The 19,530-nt window shown below is 42.2% G+C and overlaps 1 protein-coding gene and 1 long non-coding RNA gene across 4 annotated transcripts in view; one reads left to right on the top strand and one right to left on the bottom strand.

Annotated features, from left to right (window-relative positions):
• The window catches only part of PCSK5 (proprotein convertase subtilisin/kexin type 5), a 452,950-nt gene that overhangs the window by 279,361 nt on the left and 154,059 nt on the right, over window positions 1-19,530 (top strand). For all 3 annotated transcript variants that reach the window (XM_059143276.1, XM_059143274.1, XM_059143277.1), the window contains exons 15-20: window positions 811-913; window positions 2,220-2,413; window positions 12,481-12,565; window positions 16,779-16,876; window positions 17,323-17,452; window positions 18,036-18,151. In XM_059143276.1, the coding sequence (XP_058999259.1) occupies window positions 811-913; window positions 2,220-2,413; window positions 12,481-12,565; window positions 16,779-16,876; window positions 17,323-17,452; window positions 18,036-18,151 (726 nt within the window). The remainder of the gene's footprint in view (window positions 1-810; window positions 914-2,219; window positions 2,414-12,480; window positions 12,566-16,778; window positions 16,877-17,322; window positions 17,453-18,035; window positions 18,152-19,530) is intronic.
• The window catches only part of LOC131813107 (uncharacterized), a 60,924-nt gene that overhangs the window by 3,946 nt on the left and 37,448 nt on the right, over window positions 1-19,530 (bottom strand). Inside the window, exon 3 of the long non-coding RNA XR_009346604.1 lies at window positions 2,825-2,915. This is a non-coding gene — a long non-coding RNA (uncharacterized LOC131813107). The remainder of the gene's footprint in view (window positions 1-2,824; window positions 2,916-19,530) is intronic.

Below are 19,530 nucleotides of genomic sequence, written 5' to 3'. Positions count from 1 at the left end.
GCTCATGTCATTAGGAAGCTTTTCATCAGTTATAAAAATCTCCCATCTTTTTGGCATTTTTTCTTCCTGTGAATTCTAACTCTAGACCAAAGAATATGCCATGAAAGATTAGCAACCTTCATCCTAGGTCTGGAATTCTTTAAGCTTGCTTGCATTTTTTAAAATGTATGTCTAGTTTTCTTTTGTGGAGTTGCCCACCCGCCTGTGGGTAGGACACAATTTTAAATCTGGGCCTCAAGTACCTGCTTAGTAATCCCAGACCAGACACTGATAACCTCGCACCAGATGCCATAATGATGTTTCTTGCTGGCTAGAGCGTCTCAGAGGTATTCTGTGATTTTAATGACCATGGGCAAGCCAGACAATCTGGTCCAGGCGTGGAATAATCAGCTTTTTTTCTTTTTTCTGTCAACAGCTTAACTTCTCATTTTTCTGTAAATCCAACATTTTTAGCATGATGCATATTTAATTGCCATCAGCTCTCTTCCAGTTGCCACAATGACATTGTTCATTGGAATTCTGAGATATGTGTTCTCTCCCACAAGGCAGCCATATGTGCTTTTTCGAAGCCCAGGCCATGACTGGATTTTCACTCCTGATACTTAGGTAATTGAGGTTTTCCCCCCTAAAACACCAGGAGTTCATCTCCATGCACAGAGCCATAGTACACATTATTCCTCCTCCTTAAAAGCTCTCACTGCATAAGGAAGAAGAAAAGTCTCCTTTTATACCAAATTCAAGGTAAAGCAGACCTGTTTTAAAAATCATGTTTTCCCAGTTTTTTGTTTTGTTTTGTTTTGTTTTCTAAAGGTCCCTGTGACCCTGAGTGCAGTGAGGTGGGCTGTGACGGGCCAGGACCAGACCACTGCAATGACTGCTTAAACTACTATTACAAGCTGAAGAACAACACGAGGTAAGAATCAGCCCGAGTCCGCTCCCCCTGCTGTGTGCTCCCAGCCGTCCCCACGGCTGCCCTGCAGCCACGGCTGCTGACGTTCTCCGCCCAGGACCTAAGCTCAGAACAGAGGCCGCTGCCCTAGCCACCGCCTCCTGGTCTCATTCCAAACGCTGAAACCATACTGTGTCCCTGTATGCTATCAAGCTGCAAAGATCTTTACTCACATTTGGAAGGGCAGTAGGGGAGCGACTAGCTCCACACAGGACTGCTCTTCCCTCTAGACCTTTCCATCCATGGACGCCTGACGCTAGAGCTCTGTTGGCCTTTCCTGAAAGCGCCAGCATGCAGCCCAACAGACGCGTTCCCGCCTTCCTGTGTGGCGGAGGGGCGGGGCCCTGCTCATCCCTCCCTATTCTACTCTGGGCACTGAGGCGGACCTGCTTGGTTACCGGAACTCTGGGCCCCTAGTTTCTGCCTTGAGGTGTGCAGATCTGTCCACAGGGAGGCTCCTGGGGCAGTCACGGCCCGTCAGAGGCTATCTGCTTCAGAGCCCTGCCCCCCTTTCCTCCTCCTTCAGGGAAGACTTACTACAGGAGCTGACTTGCCCTGAGTCCACACTTCAGCCATCCAGACAGACCCAGACACGTTCTAGTTCCTGTTGACACGCATGCTGGCATTTCAGTTCCTTAAAGGAAGGGCCCTTGGCTACTGCAGGACCTCTCATTGCTGAGACCAGCAAAATGCCTGACATTTTACTTGGTACTCAGTAGTAAATATTTGTTGAATGAATAAACAAAGAGCTGTCCTTCAGTTAAGGAAGTTCTTTTTTTTTTAATGTATCAGAACCAACCAAGTTTAAATGTATTTAGATTAATGTAGACAATAACCCACAGCCACTGTCCCTAGCTCAGAGGATCCGTAGGACAGCACACACAAAGAAGATACCCCTTATTAGCAACTTTTTTGTATAAAATGGTGGTTCCCACATAGTTTCCCTCAACCCCATGCCACGACCTTCCTCTTGAGCCTCTAGTTTCTAACCATCATCCCCTTTAAAGAGCTAGTCCTGAACCTGAAAGTGGTTTGGACCAAGACATGCCTTCCTTAGCAGACTTGGTATTGGGAGGTTGCCTTGCTGCCTGAGCACCCTACACAGGAAAGAGCTTCGACCAGCAGAATTTGGCTCTTTGGATATGGTATTACCGTCGTGTTTTAAAAAGGATTTTTGAGATCAAGGCAGCTGCTGGTTGAGCATCTCCCAGAGTGCCTAGGACTCCGTCTCTGGTGATGCGCCCTTCTTTCCTATCCTCCCACAATGCAGGATCTGTGTCTCCAGCTGCCCCTCTGGCCACTACCATGCTGACAAGAAGCGATGCAGAAAGTGCGCCCCCAACTGTGAGTCCTGCTTTGGGAGCCACGGTGACCAATGCCTGTCCTGTAAATACGGATACTTCCTAAATGAAGAAATCAACAGCTGTGTTCTCCACTGCCCCGATGGATCATACCCGGACCCCAGTGAGTCAATTTCAAATATTTGGGTTTTAGAGAGGAAATAGAAGGGTTTCATTTGAATGACATTAAGAGGGGAAATTGAGGCCTTGCTTATATCTAATAGGATCTAACCAGGTTTTAAGAGAACACGTTAGAGTTGTAAAAAAAAAAAAAAAAAATCATTTGTGTAAAAATGCTTATAACTAACTGTCCGGGAGTCCTCGGGCCCCTCCCCTGATTCAGTGATTTGCTAGGAAGACCCACAAGACTTACCATGTAGTTGTACCCACGAGCTCATAGTTACCATGTAAGATCAGGAAGAGATACTTAGGACAACGGACGCCGAAAACCAGCACTAGCTTCTGAGTTTTCTCCGAGGACGGATTTAAATCCCCCAGCAACAACTGGTTACAACATGTGTGAAATGTAGGCTACCTTTCAGTGTGGGAACCTCCTTAGAGCCTCATGCCCCGGGTTGTCATCATGAAGACACGGTCTAGCTGGCACACACCCAAATTCCAGGCTCCTACAAGGAAAGCAGATGTTCAGCATAAACCATATTGTTTGTACAGTTTAAGCACCCTCACCCACTCTTACCAGTTAGGATGGTGGAAACCCTCCTGAAATCCAACTCCCAGATGCTAGCCATGGGCCAGCTTCAGATGCAGGCTTTCAAAAGATAGCAGGCGAGCCTACTCTTTTCTATACGGTAACCAAAGGAACCAGGCCGGTATGGTATCAGTGTTATATTTCAAAAAGTTTAGAATTAGACATGTGTCAAAAACTACTAATGAAGGGCCATTAAGAAGGAAACCTTTAAAGTGATAAATGGAGTCAAATGCTATCAGGCATCCCAGCCCACCAGGAAAGGCAAAATGAAATCCATTTGCTGAGTTAGAGACAAAACTGAAGAATTTCCAGAGCGAGTAGAGTAGGAGGATCCTGAACTCACCCCGTCCCTCAGACATACGGAGATAACAGCTACGTTTTCCCCTAATTGAAAGGCACCTGGAGTCTGGCAGACCAGACTGGCCACGGTTAGCGGTAGAGAGAAGGCCACCTTGAAAAGGGTGGGCAGGATGGAGACAGAGTTGGAAATCACACTCTGGGTGCCACTAACTACAGACAGGATGGGACATCACGGGTGTGCGATCTGACTCCACACCGGGCACGCCCAGCACTAGGAAGGAGTCCCCCCTCCCACCATGTCTGGCTTTAGAAACCAGGAGAGCTTAACTCTAGTGGGTCTTAGTTCCAGGAGAGCCTGAAGGCAATAGGAAATGGAGTCTCCATCATCCTTAAAGATCCAGCATACTAAATAACTCAGCCCAGACGGCACTGCAGAAGCAGTTTGAGAAGTGTCTGCGGTTATGTGTGAAGGAGATACATTGACTAATCTGTCCTGAGTGGATGAGATCTGTCCCCGGGCAGGGAGGCACAAAATATTTCTCTAGAAAGAAAGTGCTGGTAGATGGCCTTCATGTCCCCAAGGCCTAGCCAGCTGGATGCTGGTGAAAGGTAGCGCTGACACGCTCTGTCTACTTTGCTATAGCGCTGTGTGCTCTTCCCCATCCATGCCAACTGGCAGTCCTCCCTTCAAAGGCCTCCTGCCCCACCATACCCACTTGGAGGGTGCCACTCCGCACTGCCTCATGCCCTGGGGAGTGGGAGAGAAGCCGCTCTAACAGCACACTTGCAGTCCCCTCAGTGGAGCTCACAGTTGGCTGTGTAAGAAACAAGCCCTGCCCACGAGTGTACCCGTCACTGAGCCAGAGGGACTACGTGCAGACAGCTGGGCTCCCTGCTGGCCCAACTCACCAAGCCTGTCGCTGTTTTAGACCGCACTCAGCCCTACCCAGGACACTGAGAGCAGGCAAAGGGCATCACTGCGGCGGGCTGGGCTGAAGGCAGTTGCAACTTAGCCACAATAGGGAGGCGCACAGAGGACACCCCTGGAATGCCTGGTTTTCTGGTAACCAGGGTGTGGCTGCACTATAGGCACCACAGGAGCTCTTTTGAAAACAAGGCCACTACTTTCAAGACCAAGAGACATAGCTGACCATCCTACTACATTAAAAACAAACACCCAGAGACAAAATGAGACGGAGGATATGTCCCAGATGAAAAAAAGACAAAATCACAGTACAACAGCCAAATGAAATGGAAATACACAATATGTGTGATAAAGGATTCAAAGTAATTATCACTGAGATACTCACTAAACTTGAGAAAAGAGCCAAGGATCTCAGTGAGACCTTCAAGAAAGAGACAGAAAATGTAAAAACAAAAACAACAACAACAAAAAAAAAAACAGAGCTGATAAATTTAATAACTGAAATAAAAATACACTAAATGGCATCCACAGTAGCTCAGAAGATGCAAAGGACAGATCGGTGGTATGGAAGACGGTAATGGAAAACAACCCAGATGACAGCAAGAAAAAAAAATAAAAAATGAGAATTGGTTAAGGGAACTCTGTGGCGTCATCAAGCATAATAACATGCACATTTGGGGGATCCCAGAAGGAGAAGAGAGAAGAAGGGGCAAAAAATGTTTTTGAAGAAATAATAGCTGAAAACCTTCTTTCCCGAACCTGGAGAAAGAAGCAACATCCAGGTCCAGGAAGAAGAACCCCTACCAAAATGAACCCACAGAGGTCCACAGCAAGACACACAATAATTAAAATGGCAAAAAGTGATGATACAAGGGAAGGCAAATAAGGCTATCAGTTGACTTTCAGCAGAAACTTTGTAGGCCAGAGAGGAGTAGCATGCTTTATTCCAAGTGCTAAAACAAACAAAAAAACCTACAACCAAGAATACTCTACCCATAAAGTACAGAATTCAAAACAGAAGGAGAGAATAGTGTTTTCCTGAAGAAGAAAAGTTAAAGGAGTTCATCCCACTAAATCAGGCTTACAAGAAATGTTAAAGGGACTTCCTTAAATGGACAGAATAGGCCATCGTATAAAGAAAAAATTATAAAAGCAGAAAAATTTTAGAGGTAAAAGCTAAACAGAGTAAAAATAATCACTTATAAAGCCACTGTGGAGTTTAAAACACAAAGTAGTATAATCAATATCTAGAAAAATTAGACAAGGGAGATATAAAATAAAACCTCACATACATAAAACATGGAAGTGGGAGTTAATTTTAGTAGTTTTACAATGTGTTGAACTCAAGCAACCCTCAACTCAATATAGAACCCAGTGGAAACTCCAACTCAGAAACCTGTGATATACACAAAGAAACAGAGAAAGAATCCAACCATATCACTAAGGAAAACTGTCAACTCACAAGGAAAGTAAGCAAGGGAAAAAGGAAGGAATCAGGAAGAACTCCAAAAACTATTTTCAATGTAAGTAAACTAAATACTTCAATCAAAAGACATACAGTGAATGAATAAGAATGAATGAGAAAATATTACTCATCTATATGCTGCCTACAAGAGACTCACTTCACACGTAATGACACATACTACAAGTGAAGAGATGAGAAAACATAAGCTGTGCAAATTGAAGTGGAAAAAAGAACCCAGGGTAGCAATACACATTCTTTTCAAGTGCACATGAAACATTCTCTGGTATATATAACATGTTAAGCCATAAAACAAGTCTCCCTGTATTTAAGAAGACTGAAATCATATCAAGCATGTTTCCCAACTTAAATGGTATGAAAGTAGAAATCAATTTTACAAGAGTAAAATGGAAGAAAAAAAATACATGGAGGTTAACCAAAGTCAATGAAAAAAAAAAAAAAAGCTGAAGTCAAAAATGCATGGAAAAAAATGAAAAGACAATAGTCTAAACTCTTTGGGAATTAGCAAAAGCAGTTCTGAGAGGGAAATTTATAGTGCTATTAGGGGACTCGAAAAAACAGGAAAAATGGGGCGCCTGGGTGGCTCAGTGGGTTAAAGCCTCTGCCTTCGGCTCAGGTCATGATCCCAGGGTCCTGGGATCGAGCCCCATATCGAGCTTTCTGCTCATCAGGGAACCTGCTTTCTCCCCTCTCTCTCTGCCCGCCTCTCTGCCTACTTGTGATCTCTGTCTGTCAAATAAATTAAAAAAAAAAACAAAAAACAGGAAAAATATCATGTAAAGAACCTAACCTTAGGCCTAAAGGAACTAGGAAAAGGAGAAAAGAACTAGAAAAAGAACAAATTCCAAAGCCAGTAGAAGGAAATAATAAAGATTAGAGCAGATTTAAATGAAATAGAGACCAAAAAAAAAAGAAAAGATAAATGAAACCAACAACTGGTTCTTCAGGAAGAAAACAAAACTGATAAATCTTTAAACAGACTTATCAAGAAAAGAGAGACGACTCAAAGTCAGAAATGGAGGAGGAGAAATAATATCACAGAAATGCAAAGAATTACAAGAAAACATTGAAAAATTATCTGCCAAACAATTGGCCAATCTAGAAGAAATGGATAAATTCCCAGAAACCTACAATTTTCCAAAACTAAATCAGGAAGAAATAGAAGATCGGAGGAGACCAATTACTAGTAATGAAATTGAATCAACAGTCAAAAACTCCCAACAAACAAAAATTAAGGACCAGATGAATTCACAGGTGAATTCTACAAAACATTTAAACACGAGTTAATACCTATTCTCAAATGATTCCAAAAAACAGAAGTGGAAGTAAAACTTCTAAAATCATCTATGAGGCCAGCATTCCCTTGATCCCAGAGCCAGAAAAAGACATTATATAAAAAGAAAACTATGGGCCAGGATCTCTGATGATAACAGATGCAAAAATCCTTAACAAAAGAATAACAAACCAAATTGAATAGTACCTTTAAAGAAAAACATTTAGGACGATCAAGTGGGATCTATTCCAGAGAGGGAAGTGTGGTTCAATATTCACTAATCAATATGACATCACATAAACGAGGAAGAATAAAAAAATATATGATCATCTAAACAGATGCAGAAAAAGGATCTGACAAGATACAACATGCATTCGTGTTAAAACTTCTCAAAAATGTGGGGTTCAGGGCAACATACCTCAACATAATAAAAGCTGTATTTGATGAACCCACAACTGACATCATACTCCATAATAAAAACTGAGAACTCTTCCTCTAACACAAAAACAAGACAAGGATGTCCACTCTCCCCACTTTTATTCAACATAATATTGGAAATTCTAGCTTCAGCAGACAAGAAAAAGAAATCAAAGACATATGAATTGGTAAGGAGGAAGTAAAACTGTGACTATTTGCAGATAACATGATACTATACATAGAAAATGCTTAAGGACTTCACCAAAATACTACTGGAACTGATAAATGAATTCAGTGAAGTTTCAGGATACAAAATAATGAAGTAGCAAAAAGAAATGAAGGTAACAATCCCATTTGTAAATTGCACCAGAAAGAATAAGATACCTAGAAATAAATTTAATCAAGGAGGTAACAGACCTGTATTCTGAAAACTAAGACACTGATGAAAGAAATTGAAGATGACACGATCAAGTAGATAGATACACCATGCTCATGGATTGGAAGAATATTGTTAAAATATTCATACTACCCAAAGCAATCTTCAGATTCATTGCAATATCTATCAAAATACCAAAAGCATTTTTCACAGAACTACAGCAAATAATCCTCAATTCTGTATAGAACCACTAAAGACTTTGAGTAGCCAAAACAATACTGAGAGAGAAGAACAAAGCTGAAGGTATCACAATCCCAGATTTCAAGATCACCTACAAAGGTATAGTAATCAAAACAGCATAGTGCTGGCACAAAAATTAGACACAGATCAATGGAGCAAGATAGAAACCCCGGAAATAAACCAACATCTATTTGGTCAATTACTCTATGACAAAGGAAGCAAGAATACACAATGGAGAAAAGATGGTCTCTTCAGCACATGGTGCTGGGAAAACTGGACGGCTGAATGCAAGATAAGGAAACAGCACCACTTCCTTACCCCATACACAAAAATAAATTACAGAATAAATACCTAAATGGGAGACCTGAAACCATAAAAGTCGTAAAAGAAAGCATAGGCAGTAATTTCTGGAACACTGCCCTTAGCAATGTATGTATGAATAGGTCTCTTCAGGCCCAGGAAGCAACAGCCACTATATAGGAACTTTACCAAAATGAAAAGCTTTTTCACACTAAAGAAAACTATCAACAAAATAAAAAAGCAACCTAGTGAATGGGAGAAGATACTTGCAAATGATATATCTGATAAGGGGTTAATATCTAAAACCTATAAAGAACATATATGACTCAACACCCAAAATACAATGCAATAAAAAAAAAAAAATGAGCAGAGGATCTGAATAGAAGTTTTTCCAAAGAAGATACACAGATGGCCAACAGACATATGAGATGTTTAGCATCACTCATCATCAGGGAAGTGCAAATCAAAAGCACAATGAGAGACCCCTCACACATTTTAGAACAGCTCTCAAGAAAGGACACTAGTCAGTATCAAGAAACAAATGGCAACAAGTGTTGGCAAGGACGGAAAGAAAAGAGAACCTTTATGCACTGCAGTGGGAATGTAAACTGGTGCGGCCACTGTGGGAAAACAGGGTGGCAGCTCCTCAAAAGATTCAGATCAAACGCCGTAAAATCCAGGAATCCCACTATGGGAATTTGCCCAAAGAATACAAAAATGCCAATTAAAAATAATATATGCACCCCTATGTTTATTGCAACATTATTTTCAATAGGCAAGGTGTGCAAGAAACCCAAGTGTTCACTGATGGATAAAGGATTATCCATTCATCATACACACACATATACACAATGGAATATTCAGCCATGAAAAAGAATGAAACTTTGCCATTTGCAACAACATGCATGAAGCTAGACAATATAATGCTCAGTCAGAGGAAAGAGAAACACCACAGGATTTCACTCTAAGAAGCAAAACAAATGATCCAAGGGGAAAGAGCCAAACCCAAGAAGCAGACTCTTAACTATAGAGAGCAAAGTGATAGTTACCAGAGGGGGTGGGAGGAAGAGTGAAACAGGTGATGGGGATTAGGGAGTACACTTGTCCTGATGAGCCCTGAGTGGTATATGGAAGTGCTGAATCACTGTATTGTACACCTGAAACTAATACAATACTGTCTATTAACTACACTGGAATTAAAAACTTGTAAAAAAAAATGTGACACACACACATACATACATACATACATACTGGTCTATTACCCAGCCATATAGGAGAGTGAGATTTTGCCATTTGTTGACAACATGGATGGAGCTATAGGGTATTATGCTAAGTGAAATAAATCAGACTGAGAAAGACAAATACCATAGGATTTCACTTGTATGTGGAAGCAAACAAACAAAAATAAAGACCCTTAAATACGGAGAACTACTGGTGGTGGCCAGAGCAGAGGTGGATGGAGGGATGGGCAGAAAAGCTAAAGGGGAGGTAGAAGTTCCAGTTATCAAATAAGGAAGTCACGAGGTGAAAAGTACAGCTAGGCAGGATCGTCCCTAATACTATAATATCCCTGCACGGTGACAGATGGGGACTGCAGTTACCGCGGTCAACAGTGAGTAATATGTGGAATCATCAAATCAGTCTATTCTATATCTGCAACTAATATAACATTGTTAATTAGACTTCAATTAAGAAATGAATAATTTCCTACCAGGCAATACAAATCGAATTTGAGGGGCTTCTTCCACACAGAAATCTTTTGCAACAAACAAAAATCTATAAATGAACACAACACTTCACTTCAGGAGTCTGGGCCCTAATCAGTCATCATTAGGAAACAAACAAAGGTACATTCACTGGAGAATTAAGTAATCCTTGGGCTTTCCTACCTATTAGTGCTCTGGTAGCGCCCTTCTGCTTTATTTCTGAATTCTCGGTAACTAACAAGCATGTCGCACCATGTTGCATGACGACGCTGATTATCTCCTATTTCTGCACAACCTGAGAAAGAAGAAGACCCAAGTGTAAATGAGTAAGAGTTGTGTTTCAGAAATCAGGCAACAATTTTCTTAAGAAGTCAGAGTCCCTTGACTCAAAGGCAAGCATTTTTTCCAGAAGGCAAATGGAGTCTCACCTTACCCTATAGAATGGTGGGTAGGATTTCCGCGTAGTTCCTTTTCTCCCAAATTTGGAACATGCGCGTCATCCTGATAGAGAAAGGAAAAATAAGAGTGGGGAGGGGAGTGTGAGGGATCCCCAGAAATAAGCAGTATTTCTTGTAGAAAAAATTCAAAATTCTATCTAGAAGGCAGAATCTTGGCAAAGAAATTTGGTCTGAGATGGTGCATAACAGGATAGAGATACTGAGAGTCAGTCGTGTCCCCAGAGCCTGGGATGTTTGTAGTGAAGGAAGACTGTTCAGACAGTGGCTTTGCTGATACGAGTGGTCTCTGCCTCTCTCTCCTTCTGTGTAACTGACTTTTGTTATATTTTCCTCCTGAAGACACAGTGATCAGATATGATCATGATTGGTAATAATTACTGCCGACACATTTACAGTGCTTTCCAATTCATACAGTTCCCCTGAATAATTTCATTATCCCCTCGAGATAGTTACCTGAAAGGTCAGCATCACTGTAATGTCTGTGGAGCAGAGAACAGAGACCCTGAACTTGCTCACTGGAAATATTAAAAGCAGAATTCAAATCTAGGTCCTTGGACTTCAGATCCTGTGCCATGTCCAGGAATCTCAACGGCAGAGTGAAGAGAAGACCATGTGGGGACTACCATAAGATTATAAAGCACTTCGTATTTCATGGAGAAGGGTAGGGGAGGCTCAGACTGGAGAAAGGAAGTGGACCTTCGGGAGGTCCTTATAAGAATCCATTAAAGTAATATTCCTCCATGGAACCTTGAAGAACACCAACATTTAAGGAGTAGGTGGAGGACAAGAAGCCTGTGAACAAAGCTCACTCAATCCTACACATACACGTGGTTATAATTCACTTGCAGCTCAGAGATGGTATTGAGAATCACCGTTTTTCACTATTGCATAAGCATACATTTGCCATTTTTTTCCAATGGGGATCGATCGGTCTTTGGGATTAAACAGGAGAACCATATTCATGGTGCATTTGCTCTAATCCAGTATATTTCTATTCTCCAGAACGGAGATGTATCTGAACTATAATAACATATCAATGTCACAGCCACTATAAAGTATGCAACACTATTCTAGACAATACAAGAAATACATCATCAACCCTCCTCACCCTGCTGTCTTTAACGCAGATTCCCTTTTCTGGCGGCGTTCTTCAGAGCGGTCCTACACGCTGTGAGCCTGGGGGCCCACCTCTCCATCCCACAGCCCCAAACACTGCTTCTCAACCCTCATCCTAGCGTTGCCCCAGCGTCTTCGTTAGTGCGCTTGTCCTTGTCAGAAATTAGGCAACTTTTGTAGCAACATGGACGGGACTGGAAGAGATTATGCTGAGTGAAATAAGTCAAGCAGAGAGAGAGTCAATTATCCTGTGGTTTCACTTATTTGTGGAGCATAACAAATAGCATGGAGGACAAGGGGAGATGGAGAGGAGAAGGGAGTTGAGAAGGGAAATTGGAAGGGGAGGTGAACCATGAGAGACTGTGGACTCTGAAAAACAAACTGAGGGTTTTGAAAGGGCTGGCCGGGGGAGGTGGGGGGGAAGGTTGGGGGAACCAGGTGGTGGGTATTATAGAGGGCACGGATTGCATGGAGCACTGGGTGTGGTACAAAAAAAAAATCAATACTATTAGGCTGAAAAGAAATTTAAAAAAAAAAATAGAGATTAAAAAAGAAGAAGAAGAAGTTAGGCAACCCCGCTTGGGAAAGAGAAAAAGAAGAGGGGAAAAGCCAATCAGCTATTCAACTAAGAAGGCAATGGGCTGTGGTTCCTTCGTCTGCAAAATGGAAGATGTGAGGCATGTCTGATTCTGCATTTTCCTACCTTTGTTCGCTTTGCTGGAAAGTGAGAGCAAACGTCCAGTGTGGGGCTGTTCATGAAATATTCGGCTCAAGGCCACGTATGTCTACTGTCGTGTACATTAGCTTTTATAGAGTCCAATGACCAACTGATTTATAACTGTTACTTTTGTGTGTATGTGTTGTGTTGTTTTGTTCTGTTTTTAACAGAGAAAAATCTTTGCCGGAAATGCAGTGAAAACTGCAAGACATGTACTGAATTCCACAACTGTACAGAATGCAGAGATGGGTTAAGGTAAGAGAGTGAAGGATCTTGTTAAGTCACACAGCCCAAGGAGTTTCTACAGTATAAACACAATATGTAAAAAAGTAATCCTCTTACCATCACCCTTGGTTTGACTCCCATTCAAACACCTGATTTGCTATTTGCATTATCTTTACCGATATATATGACAAATTGGATGCCATCTTCGCTAACGGAGGTTCACACACCAAGGAAAATTCTCTTCAGAAAAGATGGCTCTGATACACATAAATAAAAACGGCTTTTTGAGAGGCTTTCTCAGTGCTTTTTGGCCAGCACAGCGCCCCCATCAAGGATTAATGTGTAGGTAATACCAATGAATTATATTTAATCCTCCTGATTCATTCCTTTGATGGTCAGAGACTCTTCCCTTATCTGTATTATTCTCTCCATATAGCCAATCATGCTCTTATCTTAAGTACCTCAGGCTTGGTTCCATTATGCTCCGGTATGCACATAGATTTAACACCTGGCGATGTTTTTCTGAACTGGATGACTTGCTCATTGCTAAAGCCAGATATCTGATAGCTTCCGCAAGGGAACAAGACACAGCTCACAGCTTCTTCCTAGTTCCTAGTTGTAGGAACTAGGTAGCCCCTGGATTTCCACAGAGAAGGTCAGACCATCTTCTGCTGGGTAAGGAGTTAGACCCTGAGTTTATAGAGTACCTGAGATCTGCTGCATGCAGATCTTTTTTAAGTATTGAGAATACCTCTGTTTCTGCCATTAATTGGTGAGTGAACTCAGCAGGCTCCGAGCAGGTGATTATTTATATTTAATATCAGAGCATCGGGGCACACGGATGGCTCAGTCAGTTAAGCATCTGCCTTCGGCTCAGGTCATGACCTTGGGGGTCCTGGGGTTGAACCAGAGGAGTCTGCTTCTCCTTCTCCCTCTGTCCCTCCCCACACTCCTGCTCTCTTTCTCAAATAAATAAATGAAACCTTAATCTAAATAAAAATGATATTCTAATATATATATTTTTTAACTCTGGGTTTTTTTTTTTCATAAATGCATTCAGTAGTAATTGGCTTAGTACCTTTCATCTCAAGACTTCAGGTCTTGAGAAATATCAGTCTAGTCAGCCTCCTAATTCTTTTTGGACAAGGAGCGGAGACAAGGTAGATGTGGGCTCAAACCCTCTTGTATTAGTCAGCTGTGGGATCCTGGCCAAGTCACTGAGCCACTCTGAATTTTAGTTTTGTCATCTATAAAATGAGATACTAACCCCTACATTGCTGAATGATGAAAAGCACTAACTGTGATAATATTTGTGAAATACTCATTCCAGTAATAGACACATAATTGGTCCGTGAGAAATAAAAGATTATTTACAATTATTTTCTATACAGCTGACCTTTGCACAACTCAGGGATTAGGGGCCCCAACCTCATGCAGACGAAAACCGCATATAAGTCTTAAGTCCTTAAGTTAGTTACTCTTAACTACGTAACTACCAATTACTACGGTTGAAAAGAAATCTTACAAATAACAGTCAATTAACACATTTGTGTTCTATGTATTCTACACTGTACTCTTACAAGAAAGTAAGCCTAGAGAAGAAAAATGTTAGGAAAATTATAAAGAAAATATATTGGAAGGGGAGGTGAACCATGAGAGACTATGGACTCTGAAAAACAACCTGAGGGTTTTGAATGGGGGGGTGGTTAGAGGTTGGGGGTGGTGCCAGGTGGTGGGTATTATGGAGGGCATGGATTGCATTGAGCACTGGGTGTGGTGCAAAAACAATGAATACTGTTATGCTGAAAAGAAATTTTAAAAATAAATAAATCACCAAGTGGTTAAAGAAGAAGAAGAAAATACATTTAGAGTACTGTATTGTATTTATAAAAAAAAAAAAAATCCACTTAGAAGTGGGCTCATGCAATTCAAACCCATGTTGTTCAAGAGTTCAGTCAACTGTGGTTCTTAGGGAACATTTTACAGAGTTCATTAACCAGCGCTCTCCAGTGGAAATACGAGAGCCTTATATGTTCATTTTATTTCATATATGCCCATAGCCACATTAAAGGAAGTAAAAAGATATGGGTAACATTTAAAAAAATATTAATCAAATCCAAAATATTACTGTTTCAATATGTAATCAATAGAAAAGACCTAGCGAGATGTTTTACGTTCTTTTTTGTTGTTATACCAAAATCTGGGGTGCATTTGATCCCAGAAAGCACAATGCACATCTCAACTTGGACAGTAATTTTTTATGAGAAATACTTGCTCTGTACTTGGATTTTACAAAATTTAGTCAAAGGAGATTTTATATAGCCAGCTTTGTGCCAAACTTACTCAGTTTTGCCAGTAACTGAACCGAGGGCCAATTTGTAAAACGTAGACTGAAATTAACTAAAAATAAATAAAGTTTAAAGTCCCACTCCTGGGCCATACCACATTTTTAAGTGCTCAGAAGCCACAGGCACCGAAGCGTGTGGGACAGAATGATTCCAACCCAGCTAATGGATCATAGAAAGAACCCAGGTGTCTCCTGTACCAGGCAGGTTAGCCACACCACCGCTGTATTTTGGAAGCACCAGAGAGCTTCAGGGTACACACAGTGCCTGCTCTCTATTGCACAGCCCACTTACATTCATTCCCTCCTCACACAACGCAGCCTCTCTCTCAACACAGGCCAACCTCAGAAGGAATGCCCTTTATTAGAAAAATGAGGCAGCTTTTTTTTTTTTCAACTTTGTTAAGTTTTTTGGTGATCCTACTGCCTTCCACAAAAGGATACATTTGATACAATGTCCTTTTTTCCAGTTCCATGGGAAGGGCAGAGATTTTCTCTTACTGGCTCTTTAAATGACATCGCTCCCTAGCCAGTCAGGTCTGTGAAAGGAGTACACTTTGAGTTACGCGGCCCTCTGTGTCCTTGAGACTCCCTGCCCTTTCCTTAGAGGCTTTGAGGGTTGACCATTTTGCCTCAAGAGACCTATTACTTAAATTATTATTACTATCATCATTGTTTAAAGAGTGGCTAAGAACAAATAGAAATACATACACATAAAATACTGGAAGGAAGTGTATTAAAATGTTAACAGGACTGTTTGGGATCTGTTTTTTATCTGTTTTTGTTCATTCCAATAGAGAAAAATAAATTCTACTTGTCCAAGTTAGTGTGATCCAAATACAAAGCACAGTCAACTAAGGTGTGCACTGGAATAATACAGAGTCTCGGAGAGTAAAAACCATTTGAACCTGTTGCTTAGATAAAAACCACTGAACCTGTTGCTTAGATACCCACCTTGTAGGATCATCTCTTTGGTGACATAGGATTACAGGTGCTAATCTGTAGCTGCAATCACACTATTGATTCAGTGAGCAATATTTATAGATTAAAGGTCCTAAATTCTGGTGTTTTTTTTTTTAATTTTAAGAACTGATCTATTGACTATGAAAACTATCATAATCGATATTAGAAAAGAGAAAAAATACGCATTCCTCATTCAACATTCTGGCAACTGTAATAGATACCAAGAGCGCCAGAAAGAAAAATAGGGTAAAGAGAACACCTGGAAACAATAATACAATTAAGAAGAGTTGGGATGTTTGGGGAATCAACTATATAGGCAGGTCATTTTACAACGTTATTCATTAGCATTTAAAATAAATCAGGAAATAGAGGCAAAGTGTATTGCAGTCGTGTGGTTCTGATGGGAACCAGTAGAAGAACTAAAACCAGAAATAGAAACAAAAGTAGCTACTTCCAGGAGACCAGCTAGCTAGAGATCACTGTGCCCTTTATTCAGTTGGAACTCCTGTTACCCCATGATCCTACTGCATTTTATAACAAAACAACTTTTAAGTTTATTACATCATAGGGCTGGCTATCAGAGTTGTCAGACGTATTGCTAGGTAATGAGTTTTGTGAGTAAGATCCTTTTAAGCAACCCCAGGGTGGGGGGGTGTGGGTTAAGGTGCAGAGCAAAGAAGAGAGGCACCGGCCAGCCTGACGATGGAGAGAACGGTCCACGGAGCTCGGAGCACGCATACGGGCTTGAGACAGCACCACAGGCGCAGAGAAGCAGGATAGGCATCGGGAAGGAGAACAGAAGGGGTGCGCAGTGATTTCCCCTGCTTGGAAGCTTGGCCAAGCCATGGGTCTCGGGGAGGTGCGGCAGCATTGCACGGGGAGCCGGGCATCATGACCTCATTGCTTCGATCACAGCGACCGTGTGTCTGTCTTCAGCCTGCAGGGGTCCCAGTGCTCCGTCGCCTGCGAGGACGGCCAGTACTTCAATGGCCACGACTGCCAGCCCTGTCACCGCTTCTGTGCCGCCTGTGCTGGTATCGTGTCCCCCCGTCCTGTGGTTTATTCCTCTGGCTCTGGTTTGGCGCCTGTTGCCCTGGCGTCAGCCGTCACTCCCGCGGCCCCACCGGATAGTGTTAAAGTAAATGCCGGAGAAACGCAGTTCTCCTCCAGGACTCCTGCCTGGATTCTCAGAACGCCTGCCACAGGCAGTCCCTCCCTGGCGCAACACGGACACATGCCGGGGAGACCGCCGCCGCCTCCTCCCGAGGGCATTTGATGGTTTTGGCAAATGGGTTCAATTTAAACGGGGAGTGAGTGGTGTTTTGTTTCTTCCCCACAGAATGTGAGGGAAAGCACAATACGAAATGGTGACTCTTAAAATAATAGATCCATGTCCTTGTCACCAACCACGCAGGCCACAGCCCATCGTGCGAGCTGTTCTGAGATTTTGTCTGTTTCCCGCCTCTGTCTTGCTTTCAAGGGCCGGGCGCGGACGCGTGTAGCAGCTGCGCCGAAGCCTACTTCATGGAGGACGGGCGCTGCGTGCAGACCTGTAGCCTCAGCTACTACTTGGACCGCTCGGCAGAGAACGGACACAAATCCTGCAAGAAGTAAGTGCCCCACGCCTTCTGCTCAGCCGCCTCCTTGCCGGACCCAAATAGTTACTATGCTGACAGGACTTCCCAGATTTGTCCTGCGGACTGTGCCCTGCAGCTTCCACCCAGCTTCTCTCGAATGCTTCATTTCTGTCCCAGGAGCACTTTAAAACCTTTAAAGTTGGGGCGCCGGGGTGGCTCAGTGGGTTAAAGCCTCTGCCTTCAGCTCGGGTCATGATCTAAGGGTCCTGGGATCGAGCCCCTTACCAGGCTCTGCTCAGCGGGGAGCCTGCTTCCAACCCCCCCACCCCTGCCTGCCTCTCTTGTGATCTCTGTCAAATAAATAAATAAACTCTTTTTAAAAAAATAAAATAAAACCTTTAAAGTAATATTTAGGTTTCAAGTACAGTGCATTCTGCCATTTAAAATCCGTCTACCTGCTGGGCTTTAATGTAGGCAAAGGTAGCAATTACGGTAACCAGATGCTTCTGGGCCATCTTCCAAGGGGGAATGGAGTTTAAAACGTCCATAAGAGGTGGGTAGCGAACATCTTTTCTGGAGCCTGACGGGAAAGCACAAACTGTACGTTTTCCCCTAGATGTGATGCTAGCTGCCTGACGTGCAGCGGTCCGGGCTTCAAGAACTGTACGAGCTGCCTCAGCGGGTACCTCTTAGACTTAGGGACGTGTCAGATGGGAGCCGTCTGCAAGGACGGTGAGTACAGACCGCTCCTTTCCAGCCTCGCGTTCTGTTCAGATCCACTCGATTTCCACAGACACTCTCAAGCGGGAGTCAGCTAGAATGTGCCCAGTATCTTGCTGGCATTCACTCATCTTGAACTCATACCCTCGGTGGGTTTTGGTTTGGGTTTATTTTTTTTTTTTTTTAATTAAAAGAAATCACCTGTAGTTCCACTGGCCAAGATGGCCCTAGTTATGTTTGTTTGTTTAATTAGCAAACTTTGTGGGTTTAGAGTTTTAGGGGTCACAGCAAAATTGAGCAGCAAGTACAGAGATCTCCTCTATATGCCGGCTGACCCCCTGCAGCACACACCCTCCCCCACTATTAGCATCCTACACCAGACTAGTTACATTTGTTATCATCAGTGAACCTTCACTGACACCCCATTATCACCCAAAGCTCATGGTTCACATCAAGGTTCCCTCTTGGTGATGTACTTTCTATGAGTTTGGACAAATGAAGAAGGATACATATCCACCACTGTAATAATCCTACAGGACACTTTCACTGCCCTAAAAAGCCTATGTGCTCCGCCTTTCCCTCCTTCCCATCCCCCGCCTCAGAACCTACTAATTTTTTTACTGTCTCCATAGATTTACCTTTTCCATAATGCTATATCCTTGGAATATAATAGGCAATATTTTCTAATTAGCTTTTTCATGTGTGTCTCACCATATGTACTTTTGACCAGATGTTTTAAAATACCATGTACATGGAGGTTTGTATCCTGCTTTTTGTACTAAGTGTTAGACATAAACATCACCCTATGTTTAAAAAGTCCTCAGAACCTTCATTTTTAATTACAGCATAAAATTCTATCATGTGAAGAAGCCGGTTTATTACCTCTCCTTTTTGGATTAAATTTTTGACAAGTAAATTATAATCAAATGGTACCTGAATCTTTTATTCGACCGGAGAGGCAAGGAATTAATGATAGACCCAATGTAGAACTTCAGACTTCTAAGTGTTGGTCCATTTTTTTTTTCTTTGCATATGTGGTTCTCAACTAAAAATGCCAGGATCGCACACCTTTCCTGAAGATTCCTGGGAAATTGGTCTGAGGGTGCTATCTGCTATCTAAGTATGGATATTTTTAGAAACTTCAAGTGTTTCTGATGTGCAGCCAGATTTGGGAATCTCTGGCTTACTCCATTCCCCCTGACAACCCAACAAATGCCAAGTTCTGTCAGTTTTCTAGCCTCAGCTTCCTGAATGAAGCTAAATTATTCCAACTTTAACATTCTGTGAACTTTGAGTCTCGGTATAATTCACATACAGCGGGCCCTAAAATTTGAGTCTAGACTTTATGCAGACACACATCTCAGTGACCTAGAAAGGCATCATTTTGAACC

Source organism: Mustela lutreola, chromosome 12 (assembly GCF_030435805.1).
Source record: "Mustela lutreola isolate mMusLut2 chromosome 12, mMusLut2.pri, whole genome shotgun sequence".
Lineage (NCBI taxonomy): Eukaryota > Metazoa > Chordata > Mammalia > Carnivora > Mustelidae > Mustela > Mustela lutreola.
Note: the sequence above shows the minus strand (reverse complement) of the source record. Positions and strands in the feature narration are given on the sequence as shown.